The sequence below is a fragment of the Cnephaeus nilssonii genome (assembly GCF_951640355.1).
Source record: "Cnephaeus nilssonii genome assembly, chromosome: X".
NCBI classification, from domain to species: domain Eukaryota; kingdom Metazoa; phylum Chordata; class Mammalia; order Chiroptera; family Vespertilionidae; genus Cnephaeus; species Cnephaeus nilssonii.
In genome coordinates, this window is record NC_137071.1 from 39,604,113 (window position 1) to 39,623,467 (window position 19,355).

The 19,355-nt window shown below is 40.7% G+C and overlaps 1 protein-coding gene across 3 annotated transcripts in view; it reads right to left on the reverse strand.

The window, feature by feature from the left end:
• Positions 1-6,139: 6,139 nt before the first annotated feature.
• VSIG4 (V-set and immunoglobulin domain containing 4) overlaps positions 6,140-19,355 on the reverse strand; it is a 69,833-nt gene continuing 56,617 nt past the window's right edge. For 2 of the 3 annotated variants that reach the window (XM_079764773.1, XM_079764772.1), the window contains exons 4-8: positions 14,675-14,737; positions 14,058-14,135; positions 11,541-11,645; positions 8,185-8,206; positions 6,140-7,868 (exon numbers count right to left, since the gene is read on the reverse strand). In XM_079764773.1, coding sequence (XP_079620899.1) covers positions 7,631-7,868; positions 8,185-8,206; positions 11,541-11,645; positions 14,058-14,135; positions 14,675-14,737 — 506 coding nt within the window. In that variant the 3' untranslated portion in view covers positions 6,140-7,630. The remainder of the gene's footprint in view (positions 7,869-8,184; positions 8,207-11,540; positions 11,646-14,057; positions 14,136-14,674; positions 14,738-19,355) is intronic. The other variant, XM_079764774.1, reaches the window with a different exon arrangement.

Genomic DNA, 19,355 nt, shown 5'->3' on the forward strand with positions numbered 1-19,355 from the left:
CTGTGGTCAGAGCTGTGCCAGTAGGGCCACTTTCATAAGCATTGGAGCTTTGTCATAGAGCCCCATGCTTAGAAAGACCCCACATTTGGATTAATGTTCTGCTGTTGCCATTTTGAAATTCTTTTTTTAAAAAATAAGGAGCCCTCATTTTCATTTTGGACTGAACTTTGTCAATTATGCAGCTGTGCCAGGGGAGTGGCTATGCCAGGGGAAGTAAAAAGGGTATTTTGGGTTTAGGAGGCATTCTGAGAGTGAAAGAACACACAATTTGGAGTTGATAAAAGTGGATTCAAATTCTAGTTATGCCACTAATTTTCTTTTTGTTATCAGACATTTTCTCTCATCCTTCAGAGGCTCAATTTCTCAATTTCAGGATTCCCTCAGTAGCTCTGGGGAATGTCTTTGGCCCATAGGCAGAGGTAGGGCAACCAGGGGCTTTTTGTTCTGACTCTCTGCAGCTCAGAGAGCTAGTATCTTTTGGAGGTTGTCTGGGAGTGGGTGGGGGCATGGTAGTGGGGATTGTTGCTGCACTAGCGGACCCTTTCACAACAGCACTGTTTTGTCATTTTGCACCCAGATTTCCGTTGGCTAACCTCAGCCTTATCTTCCTCATTTCTGTTTCCTCTTGAAGACACCAAGGGCCCTTCAAAACACATGATGTTCCTGCTCACAGCATAAAGCCCAGTTCTCTTTGGCCGTTGCAGGTTGGTTCATCACCAGGGAACCTGTGCCTCCTCTGAGACTAAAGCACCACTCCAGTAACAGGTATAGTATTCATTTTTTCTCTTTGTTTGGATTCCCAAGCTAGAGCAGTGTCCAAGGCTACCAAATATTGCTTAGACCTGCCCATCACATTCTCCTTAAACCTTCCTCAGGGATCTTGGGTTAAGGGTGGGGGAGAAGAAGGTTACCATTGGCCTTCTATCCTGGAGCTTCTAATTTGAGAAGGGAGAATAATATGTCCTCCCCATATATGCTATTTAGGAGATAAACACATGGAAGTGGAATGTTCTCTGGAATCAGGAGTCAATATATTTGAGTAACAGTTCTGGTTGTGCCATTTACCCATTGTGTAGTTTTAAGCAAGTCCTTTCTCCATTATAAGATTCATTTTTTTTTTTTTGCTTCTTCTGCAAAGAAGAGGAGAGGGAAGGATGAGATGGATTTTGTCTAGAGACATTTTTAGTTTTTATATCTCTTATTTTGATGCCCTCTGTTGAGAAAGGTCATGAAAGTGATGCTGAGTAAATATCTCTGGGTGAGGCTGAACTGTGTCTGAAAGAAATCCAGACTGCTCCTAGTGTGAGAAGGCCCATATCAGTCAGTTTCATAGAAGATCCTGTTGCTTGGTGTGTTAGCCCTTCCAGAGTAGAGCAGTGGACAAATGATGACATTTTATGTAGCATGACGGATCAAGAGAAGACCTTTGAAATTCCTCAATATTGCTTCATGTAAATCTCCACCTCTTCTCCCTATGAGTCTGGCCAGCCTTTCTCAACTGAACCTGCTTTTCTTATATACACTCTATTGGAAAGGCATGCACTAGAACATCAAGAGTAGAAATAATACTAATTTCAGCTCAGCCACCAACCCCTTCCATTAATATGGGGGCAATATGGTTTTTAAGGCTCTTCAACTTCTAGTGTACTAAGAAGGAATCTTTACCACCCTTATATCTCTTTACCTTTTTGATGAAGTCAGAAAAGCTGTTCAGGAGGCTGTGGATACCTCCAGTTTATCCAGGTCTTCTCACTGGGGCTGTAGCCAATGAGGGTGATGATAGATGTAATCACCAGCTGTGTCTCCTTTGCCACCCTGAATGCAAATTTTATTAATCAGCTTCCTTGGCTGGCCTCCACTCACAGGTCTAAGGACTGAGCCAAGTGGACTAATTTTTGGGAGACTCTGGAAAGCTCACTGAACATTTTCCTAACAACTCTACCAGGTAAGTCTTCTTATCCCCATTTCCTGAGAAGAAATCTGAGGCCCAAAGAAAGACTTTCTCAATACCATAACTGGCTAGTTGGTGCCCAAAGCAGCATTAGAATCCAAGATTGCCTGACTCTTTTCACTCTGCCATATCTGTTGACAATGATTTTTGCTTTGGCTAAAAGAGCCACATTTCTGGGTGGCTTGGGATGGATTGGGTTGGTAGAGAGAAAAATGAAGGAGTGAGAAATATATTTTAAATTTTGAGGTTGGAAATCACTCCAAGATCTTAAATTAGAGGGGCATGTCATCCCCTTACCAACATACATTCAATTAAGAGTTACAATAATAAAAACATTAATTCCCCCCGCCCCCGCCCCGAAAGACAAGTCTTCTGCCTCGGCCTCATGGGGCAGTTTTCTATTGTGCCATTTTTCATGTCAGTATTCAATATAGGCCAACTACTTTCTAACAGATAAACTGCCACTGCTGGGAAGGGGACAAATTTGACACAAACACCTTGGAATATTTAACAACAGGATTAAGTGTTGCCAAGGGAATTCTCTCAGAAATTTCAGGCCTGACAATGCTCCTGGCAGCTTCCTTGTTCCCCTGATGGCTTTGGGTTGAAAGATTCCAATGCCTTACTGCCAAGACCACTGCCTGTCATTTGGCTTCCTTGATGATGTGTCTCCCTTTTCCCAGAGAGATAAGTATAGCAAAGAAGTAAGAGGATTGATGAGGAATGTTGGAAGGCACAATGGGTTAATATATGACACAACTCCAAACTGTGAGCAACTTGTATGACCTTTAGCAACTTTCTTCCCCAACATGAGCCTTCATTTCCTCATTTATAACATGAGTAGCTGAGACTAGATGCTAGTTCTTTTATAGCTGCCATTCTTGAGTCCCAATGGTACAAGGGCACATTGTTAGGTAAGGCTGAGGTTATCAGAAATGTCTGTTTCATTTGTCTTGACCCTATTAAATCAATTGTCACTAGCCCTTGATTTCCTTCTGGCAGCACAACCACCACTGTCTTCGAGCATTTATTGTGTATCAAATAATGAGCTAAGAACTTTATGTACATTATCTCATTTCATTCTCACTATAATTTATTAGGTACATAATATATTTATATATTTTTGGGATGTGAAAAAAATGGATCAAAAAGAGATGAAATGATTTACCAAAGTTTTCCAGCTAATTAATGGCAGAGCCAGGATTTAAGCCCATGTTCAGCCCTAATGCTTAAGTTTATATCCATAATACTGTAAAACATTATCTGGGAGGTTTGGGAAGGAAAGGGTCCTGGTCCCTTTTTGAGGTTAGGAAGGCAGGATGATAATGAAATTGTTCTCTCTATGCTACATAGAGGATCCCACTAAAGCTTGGGACCCTTAAAATGCCGTAGTTATAAGACTCAGGCCTGAGGAATCCCCAGCTGAGCACTGGGGCCTCACCTGCAGTCTCAATTGGGAGTTGCCTACCTACCCTCAGGAACCCTCTTTTGATTAGGAGCCTTATGACTATTTTGTTCACTTCCCTTATTCTGGTGCTTTGGCTAGTCCATAGAGCCTGTGCAGTTTCCCTGGAGGCCAGGGTGTGACTCTTCTCTCTCTCTTTCCCTCTAGGGCTACATCTCCAAAGAAGATCTCGCCTCCCCACTGAAGTCCCTGGCCCGGCTTCCTGCAGTGCCACGCTCCGTGTATTTGACAAGCTGAGTTGGACACTCCATGTGGTAGAGTGTCAGTTTGTCAAATACCCCAAGTGCGGCATGTGCCTAGCAGCTCCAAGCCAGGGAAGTTGGGGTACAACAAATAGATCATCAGTAGGATAAAGAAAAACAACAAATACCAACTAAGCTCTCACAAGTTATTTTAGGTAACTTTGAGAGAATGTAAGCATTGTATGTGAGGTTACCAGTGGAAAGGTCAGACAGCTCTGAGAGCCACAGCCCTGGGTGGTGTCTACATACATTGTGGGAGCCTGAGGGGGGCAGGGTAGCCTTGAAAAGGTATCCAGGGCATAAGGATGAAAGTACTACTTGATTCATTATTTTTTTCCTTCACATCCCAGCAAGAACACCAGAAGTCTCACACAATCATCATGGCAGGGCTTAGAAGCCCATTTTTCTGATACTCAGTCTTAGCTCTAAATGCACTTTGACCTTACCTATCTCTCTCCTTTTCCTCATGGCTTTTCTCCTTCTGAGAACACGATCCCCATTTCTTTCTGGCTATTTAATTTCTTCCCATATTTCCTTGCCCAGGCAAAATCAAGTTTCTGCAGGGACTTTTGAAAAATAAACCTATACTTTTTTCCTTCATTCTCAAATCACTTCTTGCCTGAGTCCTTCTATGTACCCCTTTATCTCCTACTGCCCAATAACACTGCTTAAATCATTAATGATCTTTTTTAGAATATATTTTTAATCCCCTACTTGGTTTATGACAAGACTGTGTTTCCTTGATTGTTGTATCTCCATTCCATTTCTACCCCACAGGACTCTGGTTACAGAAAATACTCAATAAAGTTTTACTGATTGATTGACTTTCTACTAGTTTGTTATCTTTTGGCCTTTGGAACACATGCCACCTAGGCATTTTGTGAAGATAAAAATTCAAGTGTTGTCACCACAATGCTATAGGGCATGCAAGGTATAGCTAACATGAATGGGTTTTCTTCCTGATATATTGGGTCAAGGGCTACAGGAGGATATTTTTTAAAAATAGGTTTAGAGGGCAAACATGTCTTGGAATTACTTGGTAACACAAAGTTATACAGGTGACTTGTTTCAGGATATTATAAAGCCTTTAATATTCTAATATTGCACTGAAAATTTCCAAGAGGGAGCTATAGAATGAATCATTTCCCATACCTATCTGATTGTGATTTATTTTATTTTATTTTTTTGCCTGTGGACCATCTCCTGGGTCTACTATTCCATGGAACAAAACCTGGGAAGCTGCCCTAGAGGAACTTTGTACTTTCCCTCTCTTCTGTAGATCTCCTCTTTTTACTCCTCTGCTTCCCCATGACCAGCCATCTACCTAAGATAGATCTTATGTTATCATCCCATTTTTGTTTAGCCTTATCTTGCAGCTTTGGGGTAGCCCTATACCAAGGACTCTTTTACTGGCTTATCATGTGTGGGGAAGAATGTTCAGTTTGGGAACACAGATGATCTCCAGAAGTTTCTCTACTACAATGAATAACCTGAATCTGGTCTCTGTTCTACCACTGACTTGATGTGTTTGACTTTAGACAAGTCACTCTTTCTTTTGGGACTTCATTTTCTTCTCTGTATTATGGGAAACTTAGAATCAATAATCTCTAAGCTCTCCAAGACAAGAGACTCTGAGATATCCTTGGGGGTCCATGGAGGGAGTAGTGCCTGGATCTGGGGCTCCTTTTACCAAGGCACATGCAACAAGGATTCTCTTCTCAACCTCAGTAATTCCTTTCTCTAAAGATAGTAGGAATAAATAATGGCTGTTTTCAAAGGCTGTGGGGGTCTAGACACAGAGATGTTTAATGAAGGAAGCTGAGGTTTCCACTGGGGGGGCTGTTTCAGAGGATTGTAAACAAGATGGGGAAGAAAATGTTGCTCCTTTCATGAGCATCTGGAGATGAGGAAAACACTCAAGTTTTTACCATGGACTTGGCAGGTTAGTGGTGGTGAAGTGGAGGACTTCTCCTTGTTCACTTTTGTGTACTATTTTGACTTCTATACTCATCCCAAAGGAGAAGAACTCCTGTTGAAACCTGACCTGACCTTGACGTTGCATTGGAAACAAGTGGCAACATGTCAGGTTCCATGAAGAATGAATAAGTTGATTTAACATGAATTACATGAGGGAGGGAAAGCAGTATTGACTTGTCCCAGAGCAGGTCCTCACAGAGGAGACTGATTTTTTTTTTTAAATTATCTTTATTGTTGAAAGTTTTACAGATGTCCCCTCTTTTCCACATTTTGGCCCCTCCCACCCTACTCCAGCCCCTTCCAGGCCTTCACCCCACTATTGTCTGTGTCCATTGGTTATGCATATATGCATATAAGTTCTTTCATTGATCTCCCCCTCCCCCACCCTTTCCCTCTGAGGATCCTCAGATTATTGCAGGCTTCCATGTCTCAGAATCTATTTTGTTCATCAGTTTATTTTGTTCATTAGATTCCACATATAAGTGAGATCATGTGATACTTGTCTTCTCTGATTGGCTTATTTTGCTTAGCATAATATTCTCCAGATCCCCCCATGCTGTCCAGAGGAGACTGATTTAAAGGTATGCATGTGTGCACAAGTACACACTACACACACATTCTTATTCCCTATTCCTATTTGAGGAGAAATACTTCTTTGCTGAGCCCCACTCCACATTGTAAGAAGGGACCAGGAGCTAGGGTTGAAGAACACAACTATTCCAAAATATTTAGGATTATAGGAGATGAGAAACCTTGAGGGCGGTGCATCCAAACTTTGGAAAGAAGGATAAACCTTTATCTCTATGTTCACAGAATAAAGTTCCTTTTGAAACATCTTGGCAGAACATGTTACTTGTTAGATCAAGGAGTAAGGGAAGGGTGAGTTAAGAATTGCTTTGAGAACACCATCTTTGAGGAGGCAGCACAAAACCCAAAACTGCAGGCTAGCCTGTTCTCTGAATGAGAACTGAAGAGATGGGGAGGGAGAAGATAGACAAGACTATGCAACATGGTGAGAAGCTTGGAGACTATGGAGAATTGTGGCCAATGGGATTTTTCCAAAAACCAACCTGGCTGAGTGATTTAAAAGCAGGAGTATCTAATCTTCTCTTTTAACTAACTGGGTTACTCAAATAGGACTGAAATATCCCTCCCTCAACCTATCTACATTTTCCATGTAGCATTAAAAAAAGTCTGCTGTATGCAAAAAAAGGGGGGAGACTCCTTTTTTCAGGTTTTTAATTGCCCTAGGAAGAGTCATCCAGATGAAACTGGCAGGACAATTGGGAAGGAAATAATGGAAGGCAGATGAGTACTATTTTACCAAAGAATCATTGTGTTCTAGCTGGGCCCACCTCTGAAGTGAGGTAAGGGTGGCATGGGTGGGAAGGAGGAAAACAAAAACCAAAGGTGCTATTTATGCTCCCAGAGCCCCAACCATCTCAACTGGTCTCATTTTAATCATTCTCAGTAGGTCCTTGAGAAAAGACCAATACAACTAAGGTTGCTATTATGATTATATATTTATTAAGCACCAACAGAATATCAGAGTAATAGACTCACAGCATAAGAGCAAAACAGAGCCCTGGCCTGTTATATGACAATCTCAATTAAAAACAATCTGGCCTTGGAAAAAAATAAGTGATTATGGACATAACTGATCTCCCGAGCTGGCAGAGCTGAGCCTCCCTCTGGTCTTACAGTGACAAGAGGCCAAAGTTAATTGGTGTCTTAGTGCTATGGGAACTTCCCTCTGCTGCTTGGAGAGAAGCAACAAAAGCCCCAGGCAGAGATACTGGAAGGGCTCAGAGCCCAACCCAGAAACAGGATTGCATGTGTGCACATGACAACTTCTTAGGGCTTAGGCAAAGCCAGTCATACTTAGGAATCTGAATGTTGGCAGATAAGACATGTTGGAATAGCCAGGAAGATAAGCGGACCATGCAGAAGGCAGAAGCTAAAAGATAATCATGTCAGCAAACTAGTAGGGCAGTTTTAGCAGACACTTTTGCCCTCGATGGTCAGGAGCTCATAATCCCGGGGAACTGTGTGCAGCAGCTGAGTGTAGTCATCATTTATCTGGGCGATGATCTGGTACTCCTGGTCCAGACAGGGTTCATCAGAGTAGTCATTGCCTGGAGTCCGGGTAGCTGGCTCTTCTCTGGAGCAGCCACTTTCGCAGATGGCCAACCTCATGGTTTCGCCAGAGTTGCTGGTCTCCCTGGCATGCACCCTGTGGCCCAAGAGCCCACAACCCATAAGAAAGGACTTGAGGCTGGGACCCTGGTTTCCAACCCTTCTGCCCTAATCCTTGTCATCAAGAGATTCTGGGAACAGAGTGCTGGTGGACCTGAATTATCCTGTGTGTTTGGTGGGTCACAGCAGAGCATCAGGAGGTGCTTCAGAAAGGGAAAACTCTGTGCCTTGACTCTGAAGACTTTTGGGCTTAGGATTGTGTCTTTGACAAACCCCCTTTCTGCTATACCAGTGACCTACATAATTGAGGACAAGGAAAGAGTTAGAAGATAGAAGAGGAGAGGCTATCTTACCTGGCCACTTCATAGACGTGCTCTAGAAAAGAAGGATAAATCAGGTCAGAATTCTCCAGGGGATATAAACAAGGGCCAAGTATGGACCTTGAGTACCAGTTAAAAGGTGAAGGAAGAGGAGACATAGAGGAGGATCTCAATAAGTTCAGCTTTCCAATAACTGGGAGGTATGGGGAAGGTGAGTTGTAACACAGGGATGTATGTCTTGGCCACTATGATAATGCTGCAATGAACATAGGGGTGCATATATCTTTGTGAATACATGATTTTGAGTTTTTAGGGAATATACCCAGGAGAGGAATTGCTGGGTTGTATGGTAGCTCTATTCTCAATTTTTTGAGGCATCACCAGACTGGTTTCCATAGTGGTTATACCAGTTTAATTCCCACCAGCAGTGGATGAGGGTTTCCTTTTAACCACAACCTCTCCAATACTTGTTATTGCTTATCTGGTTGAAAATGGCCACTCTAGCAGTTGTGAAGTGGTATCTCATTGTAGTTTTGATTTCCATTTCCCTAATTGCCAGTGAGGTTGAACATCTTTTCATATATCTATTGGCTGTTCATATGGAAACAACCAGTGTCCTACAATAGAGGAGTGGATAAAGAAGATGTGGTACATATACACAATGGAATACTACTCAGCCATAAGAAAGGATGAAATAGCACCATTTGCAGCAACATGGATGGACCTTGAGAACATTATGTTAAGTTAAATAAGTCAGAAAAAGCTAAGAACCATATTATTTCACTCATATGTGGTATATAAAACTTAAACTTGTGAATACAAACAGCAGTGTGGTGGTTGCCAAAGAGAAGGGCGTCCTAATATACGGTGACAGGAGAAGATTTGACTTTGGGTGGTGGGCACATGGTGTGATATACAGATCTTGTAACAAAGAAACCCACATCTGAAACCTATGTGTTCATATTGACCAATGTCATCTTAATAAATTTAATTAAAAAAACCCCACAAGAATGTAGAATTCTTAGGGAAAGGAAGAGGAAACACAGTTGGTAACTGTCCTCTTTGGCATACTCTGACACAGGACATTGGGCTGGATCAGTTATTTAGTGTGATGGGGAGAAGGACACTGGAACTGAATTCACTTCACACTCAGGAATCTTGCTGAAGATCCCTAGGGAGTCCTTGTGGGAAACTTGTCAGCCTGACCAGAGCCTAGACAAAAGGGGCTGAATTAGTCTGTTGTCAAGAACCATGGCTTAAGTCATTCCCAAAGGCATTCACCCTTACCCTGCACCCAGGAAGGGTCCTGAGATAGGTCACTATTGCCCCCAAGGAGGAACATCTATATTCCATGCCGGTTTAAAGGCTATAGCCTGGTACAAAGATGAATGTCTCTTGGTACTGTCCTCTAGGGGCTTATAATCTTTCAGGGATGCAACCTGGAATGCATGTATTACATCACAACAAATTTAAAGTGGCATGCCGAAGCCGACCTTTTATCATGTCATAGAGCCTTGTATTTCCATGCCTTACCTCCTCCATTGGCCAGATAGCTTCCCTTACTTCAGGAATTGTGTCTATTGCATTTTTATATGCTCAGCACCTGGCACATATTAGGTACCCAGTAACTACATGTTGAATCTAATGGATACCCCAAGATCATCTCCCTTATAAAGAGGTAAAAATCAGGAATTGGGGGAAGGCAATCCAGGAAGGGAAAATGCATAAAGGTGTAAAGTGTACAGCCTATTTGCTGTTTGAATTCAATGACTGGAAATTAACCTTGGTGTAAGGGAGTGGTGGGAATAGAGAAGGTGAGCTAGAGTTACATTACGGAGGGCCTTTTAATGAAATGCTACATTTTGACTTCTATTCCCTGGGCCACAAGGAGACCTGGAAGGTTTTTGTAAGGGAAACTATCTGATATGGTTACAATTTTTAACCAGTCTCATTGAGACTATGAATGAATATTTTACTTTTAGTACTCCTGGGATTTGTGGCCACTTGAGATATCTCCACTTCCAAATTTAGTCTCATGGTTCATAGCCGTGCTAACTGGCCAAGACCAAAGCTGATACTTAAGATTCAGAAAATGGAGATATTCAAAGCTCCCTTCCCTTCTTTGATTGGAGAGACCCAGGTGGAAACCAGGCTATTTGGGATTTGGAACTGCTACAGTGGAATAGACACACTAATGGTAGGTAAAACCACTAGTGCAGCAGGTATTGAGGTGTAGCTAGATTATACTTATAAATTAACATCTAAATAATCTTTTTCCTTCTCTGTTGGCTCACAGTTGTAAAATTCCCCTGACAACTGCACCTTAATCATGCCACCTGGGATTTGTGACCAGTTATGGCTAATTAGCAGGGACTTTCAGAAGAAGGAACAAGGCCTTGCAGAATGTAAACAATTTGGAAAGGGGTAGTGTTTCAGGAAGAAGGAACTATATGAGTAAAGGTATAAAGGCTTAAAAAATAACTTAGTGAGGTTATCAATAAAGAAAATGTATGTAGCTAAGCAATGGGAAAATACAGGGAAAAGGGAATGTTAATGACAGGTTAAGGAATTTGGACTTTCTTCTCTAGGCCTTGCAAATGCACTAAAAGACACCAAATATTTGAAAGCAAAGGGGTGACATGATTATCAATTAATTATAATCTTTAGCTTTTTTCTTTATTTGTGCACTTTGTGTTGACTTGGATCTTTTAAAAACATGCTGCCTTGATGCTATTAAAGTGATAATATAAAATATTTTATGCAATCTTCCAGACCAAATTAATATAGTAAATCCAGTGAAATATTTTGCCAAATGATTAGACTTCATCTCTTTACATTTCAATTGGTTGTTATGGTACTGTGTAAAACTCAACTTAACTGTAATTTGATGATTTCTCAAGGTAATTGTAACCTTGAATTTATGTTCTAAAACAAAGAACTTTAATGAAATAAAGACAAAAGGGATAAAATAATTCCTTGTCACTTCTAAGTAAGCTCTTTTATTGTATTGAACTCCAGGCTTTGACTCCATGACTTTTATTGCTATGTATCATTATTGATAAACTCCATGCTTCTATATTAAATCCCCTTGATAAATTGTAAGCAAGCTGAGGCCAAAGATTGTGACTTCTCCTTCTCTTGTATCATCATTAGACAACCCATTTCAGAGATGGCTATATTAGCCGGGATATCAAAGATTTGTAAATTAATTTTTGTAAGTTGTATTATTATTGTTAGCTTGCATGTCTAACTTTATTTACTTCTACCCTCACTCTTAAACTGGGCTGGGAACTCTTTGAGGTGCCTAACATAGTGCCAGAATTTAAACTCAACTATACTGCCAAAATGAATGAATGACGAAGAGTCACCCAGTCATACTCATCACTCACCTTGCTGGGATGTCTTCCGGGAGAGCATGATATAAGTCATGATGAAGACCACCATACAGCACAGGACAATGATGAGAATTATGGCAAAGATAGGCAGGCCCTCTCCTAGAAGGCAAAATAAGAACAAGTGATATCTGGTTAAAAATTTATACAGAAACAGAGACCAAAATAATCAGCCAAAACTAGCGCACACCTATTTATTTTCCATCTTCTAAATTTCTTAGCTAGTCATAAAGATAAACAAAATCTCAGGCCATGACAAAGACTTGAGAGAGGCTAGATAACCCAGGTATAAACAAGTTCTTCAAAACCCACTGGTTGATGGTTTGATAGGCCTGAGCATTTAACTCATCCTCCATGCTTTCCATGGGGTCAAGACATGAGGTTTTCACCTTCTCTTAAAGAGGAGAAAGTAGTACCCTGACTTACCAGCTTCACAAAAATGCTACCTTATTGAGATTCTTATCAATTACTTCTGACCACAAAAATATTTTCTTCACATTCTCTGGCCAAGAATTCAGGTTTCTTTTTCCTCACACATATTTCCATTGAGTCTCCTGGGTTACCTATTCCAATCATGTCTACTAGCTGAAGGAAACAAATAGATTGGGCTTCAGGTTCTGGATCTGTTATTTATTTGCTGTATTGATGTGGTAGTAAGAATATTGATCCCCCAAAGATGTTCACATCCAAATCACCAGAATCAAATGTTAGTTTACGTTGTAAGGGGTAGTTAAGGTTGCAGATTGATTTAAGGTTGCTAATTAGTTGTTATTAAGATGAAAATATAATCTTGAATTATCTGTGTGGGCTAAATGTAATCACAAGGGTTTTGTAAAAGTGAAAGTAAAATAAGAGTCAGAGAGATTTAAGGATGCAACATTGCTGGTTTTGAAAATGGTGTGAGGGAACCAAAAGCCAAGGAATATGGGTAGCCTTTAGAAGCTGGACAAGGCAAAGAAACTGATTCTCCCCCAAAGTCTCCAGAATGAACACAGCCCTGCTGACACCTTGAGTTTAGCTAACTGTATCAAACTTCTGATCTCAATAATTGTAGGATAATATATTTGTATTATTTTAAAGCACCAATTTTGGGGTAATTTTTATAGCAGTCATAGAAAAGTAAATATAGTGAGTTTAGTAAAATTATTGACTAGGTCTTAATTTCCCTATAATTTCAATGAAAAGATTGGATGATGTCTAATATACTGCATCTACAATATACTGAATCTAGGGGCATGATCAAAGGGTTAAGAAGAATAGGTAAAGGAATCTCAGTGTCCTTAGAATTTGATGCTGAAACAGACTTTGTTTTTTTACAAAACCTCAAAATATTCTGTCTTAGAAACTGTGTATTTGTTGGCCTCACAACTCTTGTTGGAGCTGAGAGACCCCAAGCTATAAACTGATACATATAAAAGGAGGATTCCCCCTTGGAAGGATTTAAGCAATGAAAAATTTGATAAAGGATATAAGGCACAGACCCAACATCTGAGAATGTGTCTTCTTCCCAGGGCTATTGTCTCATTTTCCCAAAGTAACTCTCTAAGATGTGTCTTCTAACCTCCTTTTCCCAATTGCATGATGCCCTGGGAGAGGCATGAAGTTATAAAAGACTTCAAGTTAGTGGTGGCAATGCAAAGTTGGCAAACCAAACAGGTTTGGGCTATGTCCAGAGACATACAAGAAGCTCTGCAACCAGGAGTGAAGAAGTACAGGAGTATTAAAAAGTCCACCATCAATTATAGGCAGCCAGAGGATGATATCAGGAGTAATAATCATCAAACTATTTAGCACCAATCAATCAAAACAGAGGCTTATTATAGAACTGGAATCTTAGAAGTCCCCTGCAATACTAGGCATTGACATTTTTGTTGAAGGACTCTGAGGTGGTCTGGAGAGTTCTGAGAAACAGAGTAGGGCAGCCCAGGTGATAATGGGGAGCTCAGTATTAAGGGAAGGAACAAATTATCAACTAGTATAAAATTATTTTATTATTTTAACAATCAATTAAGTCATACTAGTGCACAATAACTCACTATAAGCTCCTGGTGAAACATAAAAGAGCTTCTCATTGGGATTTGGATCTCTGAAATCATGATTCAGAGATTCTTGAAACTTTGGAGGAATCACAAGTCAGTTGCAAGCTGCTTAATGAACCCTGGTGAAGAGCTCCCATTACCTTTATCCGGCTCAATGCTCATCTCTAGGAGAGCTGGCTGAGGTTATGGACCCATTTCTATTCTTGCTTAAAATGTTTGTAAAGTATAGTAACAATGAATCAGCTAATAACTCATCTACCAATTTCCTTAACCCCATCTGACTGTTCATCCCTGGATATAACTCTCATCCTCTTCATCCAACCTACCTTCCTCATCTTTAGGGTCTTCGATCATTATCTGGACCAAAGCATTGGTAGCAGAGTTGAATGACATAGAATAATGTATATTGTGAAAAATGTTAGTTTCAAAGTTTAAAGCCAAAAAGGAAGGATAAAAGTTGTGACATTGCTCTTACCTGGTCTAGCATTGCTCTCCCCAAGGTGGTGATGCACTTCAGTGGTCCAGCTCCAGGATGAGTTCACTGTGGGCATTACTATGACAACAGAGCATTAGGATAAGAGGGCCTTCTTCTGGCCAGGAGCTTGGATGTAGAGACCAACTGCCAAGTTTGGGATCCTTCTCTGGACATCAGTGCTGAACTTCCCAGAATTTCTGGCCATATCATTGACCACTAGTACTATGAGGTGAATTACCTTAGTTTATTACTGTTGGTAGTGGGAAGAAGGCCCAAAGAGGGAAGGCAACTTATTCAAAGTCCCACAGCAAGTGATATTAGGAGCAGAATAGAAGTAATCAGTTTTCTCTTTTCCCGTGAGATTATTCTAACTCTTCTTTTTGCTTCAAAAGTTTTCACAAAGAGAAATATATATATATATATCCATGGTTCCACTTCTTTATAATCCTTAAATTCTTCCTATCTTTCTTTTATTTCAATTACATTATTACCTTGTTCTCTCTAAGGAACCCTGTGACCTCTTATTAGCCCATCTAATGGCACGGAGCCTTCTCCCTTGGCTATCATGACACCATTTCAGATCTCTATTAGTGAAAAATAACCCTATTCAAACTTACTTTCTAAAGAGAATTGCATGGTTGTAGGTGCCTCAGTCTTGGTTTTGTGTGGCTTTGAGGAGTCTGCAAAAAAAAAAAAAAAAAAAAAAAAAAAAAAAGGAGCTCAGTCAACGTTCCTGATACCCTTGAGTTAACAGATTAATGACCTAGGAAAATTGGGAATTAAGTAAAGGTCAGTTATGTTTATACTTGGACCTGTCTCAATACTTCTCTCCTGATGATGGAAAGTTGTATGTTACCTGTTTACACTTAAAATCATTCTAAGGCAGAATTATTAACCCCAAGTTCATAGACACACAAGAAATGTATAGCTAGAGTCCATAGTGTCTTTCAACTTGTATGGGAAAAACAATTTTTACTAACTTTGAACAAACATTTTGCTGTTCATTCTCTTGAGAGAAATTTAGGAAGTATCACAAAGAAGGTAGCTCTGGGTGATATCAGTGGAAATAGTAGAGTGATGACCTTGGACTATTCACCTATTCACAAAAACAATAAAATAACACACATTTTTATAATCATCTTATTTTTCAGAATTTGAGAAATTAACCAATGGTTTGCATCAACCTAGGGAGCATTTATGGAAGAAAAATACCCCAGTCTTTATAAAAACTTGCACAGTTCCTGGTATTCTAACTTACTCCAGCCACATTACCTCACAACAATCCAGTACTAGCCTTGAAACTAAACCCAATTTCAGGTGCTGAAGTAAGCATAACATTTAATTCCAAATAAAATTGTCATTATTTGACTTGTGTTTCACTTTCCTGAAAGACCTGATTCAAAAGGTTAACCTTGATCATAACTCAACATAATAAAAGCCATATATGACAAACCCACAGCCAACATCATATTCAATGGGCAAAAATTAAAACCATTTCCCCTAAGAATAGGAACAAGACAGGGATGCACACTCTCACCACTCCTGTTTGACATAGTACTGGAAGTACTAGCCATTGCAATCAGACAAGAAGAAGAAATAAAAGGCATCCAAATTGGAAAAGAAAAAGTAAAACTGTCCTTATTCGCAAATGACATGATACTATACATAGAAAACCCTAAAGACTCCATCAAAAATTATTAGACTTAATAAAATGAACTCGGCAATGTAGCAGGATACAAAATTAATGCCAAGAAATCTATGGCATTTCTATACACCTATAATGAACTTACAGAAAGAGAGAATAAAAAAGCAATCCCATTTATCATCATACCAAAAAAATTAAGATACCTAGGAATAAACTTAACTAAGGAAGTGAAAGACCTGTACGTGGAAAACTACAGGACACTGAAAAAAGAGATAGAGGAAGACACTAACAGATGGAAGAACATACCGTGTTCATGGATTGGTAGAATCAACATCATCAAAATGTCCATACTACCCAAAGCAATCTATAGATTCAATGCACTCCCTATTAAAATACCAATGGCATACTTCACAGACCTAGAACGAACTTTCCAAAAATTCATCTGGAATAAATAAAGACACTGAATAGCTACAGCAATCCTGAGAAAGAAGAACAAAGTAGGTGGGATCTCAATACCAGATATCAAGCTCTATTACAAAGCCACTGTTCTCAAAACTGCCTGGTACTGGCACAAGAACAGACATATAGATCAGTGGAATAGAATAGAGAAACCAGAAATTGACCCAAACCACTATGCTCAATATTCAACAAAAGAGGTATGAACAGGACACAGAGACCACGCCATCTTGGGAAACAGAGCTGCCTGAGACTCGGATCCTGGCTTCTGACACAAACCAGGACCCTGCAGCCACTGGGGACAGAGAACTGCTATCACAGCTTCAGACCAACAGACAACAAGAATCCAGACTTCCCGGCAGATTTCTGTGAGTCAAAGAGCCTATCCCCCTCCTCGCAGGCGCTGATAGCGCCATAGTAACTGATAGACCCGCCACTCCCCCAAGCTGCTGAGCGCCCACAGGCGTGCGGAAAGCGCCATAGTAACTGATAGACCCGCCCCTGGCCCAAGCTGCCGAGCTTTGCGCAGGGACACGCTCCCTCTTAGGGAATTTGGCGCGCGCTCCAGCACGGGACAGAAGCAGCTCCCCGTCGGGGAAATCTGTCAGTGCGCACAGAGGGCTCCCCTTCGGGGAATTTGGGGGAATTTGGCTCGCGGGTCACAGCTCCCCCTTCGGAGATACTTAAAAGCGTGCACAGAGGGGCTTCCCTTTGGGGAATTTGGCGCGCAGGACGGACTCCGCCCCCCTTCTGGGACTTTGGGAGAGTGCACTGAGCCGGCTCACCTTCAGGTTTTTAAGAATGTGCGCTCTAGCCGGTTTGGCTCAGTAGAGAGAGCACACACAGGACGCAGCCCCACTTCAGGGAATTTGGCACACCGGACACAGCTGCCTGGAATCCCTGACTCACAGCGCATTCACACTAAGAGCCAGCGACCCCAATTGTTGGTGCGTACACACACAGGGACCCTGATTCTCAACGAGAAACCGCACAAGGCAACAGAGACTTTGACACTCGAGTCTTGGTGCAGACACAGGGAAACTCTGACTCCTGGCACATGCTAAGGATCTCATTCTCGGCACATACCAACAGTGTGGTGCAGACAGGGCCCCTGATTCTAAATGTGCACACGAGACCACACGGAACACTGGGGACACTGATCCTGGGCAAGTTTGGTTCCCACCAACCAAAGACAGTCACACGTCCTAGTGTCAGAGCACTTCAGTGAAACTAGGGTGGAGCGAAGTCCCCACAGCACACGGCCCAGGTCCACGCAAACAGAAGCTTGAGCTTTCTGGTAATAGCCAGAATGGGGAAACGAAATAACTCACAGAGGAAAGAAAATGTGGAGTCGCCAAGAAAGGAAATTAGTGAAAATGAAGCTTGCAACATGACCGAAAAGGAGTTCAGAGTAATGGTCATGGAATTTATACATCGGATGGATGAGAAAATCAACAACTTATGCAAGAATCAGGAAGAAATGAAAAGTGATATAGCTACAATCAAAAACACCATGGAAAGTTTCAACAGTAGATTACAAGAAGCAGAGGACCGAATTAGTGAGTTAGAAGATCAGGTACAGAAACAAGCTCAAGCTGAACAGCAATTGGAGAAAAAAATTAAAAAGCAGGAGGAAAGCCTAAGGGAGCTTCGGGACAACATGAAACGAAGTAACATGCGTATAATAGGGCTGCCAGAAGGACAAGAAGAGCAGCAGGGATTAGAAAATCTATTTGAAGAAATAATGACAGAAAACTTCCCGGATATGGGAAAGATAAAAGTTACGCAAGTAAAGAGAGTCCCAAGCAGGATCAACCCCAAAAGACCCACACCAAGACATGTCATAATTTCAATGGCAAATATAAATGATAAAGAGAGAATCCTAAAGGCGGCAAGAGAGAGACAGAGAGTTACCTACAAAGGAACACCCATCAGATTGTCAAATGATTACTCATCAGAAACACAACAAGCTAGAAGTGAATGGAAGGAGGTATACAAAGTGTTGCAAAGCAAAGGACTGAATCCAAGAATACTATATCCAGCAAGACTATCAATCAAAATTGAAGGGGAAATCAGGAGCTTTGCAGACAAAAAAAGCCTCAGGGAGTTTATCACCACCAAACCAGCAATGCAAGAATTGCTAAAGGGAATACTGTAAAAAGAAGAAATAAACAGGTAAGAAGGAATACAGACACAAAAATAGATATGACTGCAAACAAATACCTTTCAGTAATAACTTTAAATGTAAACGGACTAAATGCTCCAATCAAAAGACATCGAGTAGCTGAATGGATAAAAAAACACGACCCATATATATGCTGTCTACAAGAGACCCACCTCAGAACAAGAGACTCACACAGATTGAAAGTGAAGGGATGGAAAAATATCTTTCAGGCAAATGGAAATGAAAAAAAAGCTGGGGTAGCAATACTTATATCTGACAAAATAGACCTCAAAGTAAATGCCATAACAAGAGATAAGGAAGGCCACTTCATAATACTAAAGGGAGAAATCCAACAAGAAGAAATAATTCTGGTAAACATATACGCTCCCAATATAGGAGCACCCAAATACATAAAAAAACTCCTGGAGGATATCAAGGGAGAGATTAATAGCAACACAATCATAGTAGGAGACTTTAATACCCCACTATCACCACTGGACAAATCCTCTAAACAAAAAATCAGCAAAGAAACAGCAATCCTAAATGACTCACTAGACCAGATGGAATTAATTGACATCTTCAGAACATTTCACCCCAAAGCCACAGAATATACATTCTTCTCAAGTGCACATGGGTCATTTTCAAAGATAGACCATATGCTGGGTCACAGGCAAAGTCTCTTCAAATTCAAGAAGATAGAAATTATATCAAGCATCTTCTCAGATCACAGTGGCATAAAACTGGAAATCAACTACAATAAATACAATCCAAAGAAATCAAACACATGGAGACTAAACAGCATGCTATTAAACAAGGACTGGGTCACCAGAGAGATCAAGGAAGAAATAAAAAACATCATGGCAACAAATGACAATGAAAACACAACAATCCAAAATCTATGGGACACAGCGAAAGCAGTCTTGAGAGGGAAGTTCATAGCTCTACAGGCCTATTGCAAAAAACAAGAAACAATGGTAATAAATTACTTAACCCTACAACTCAAAGAGCTAGAAAAAGAGCAGCAAGAAAAGCC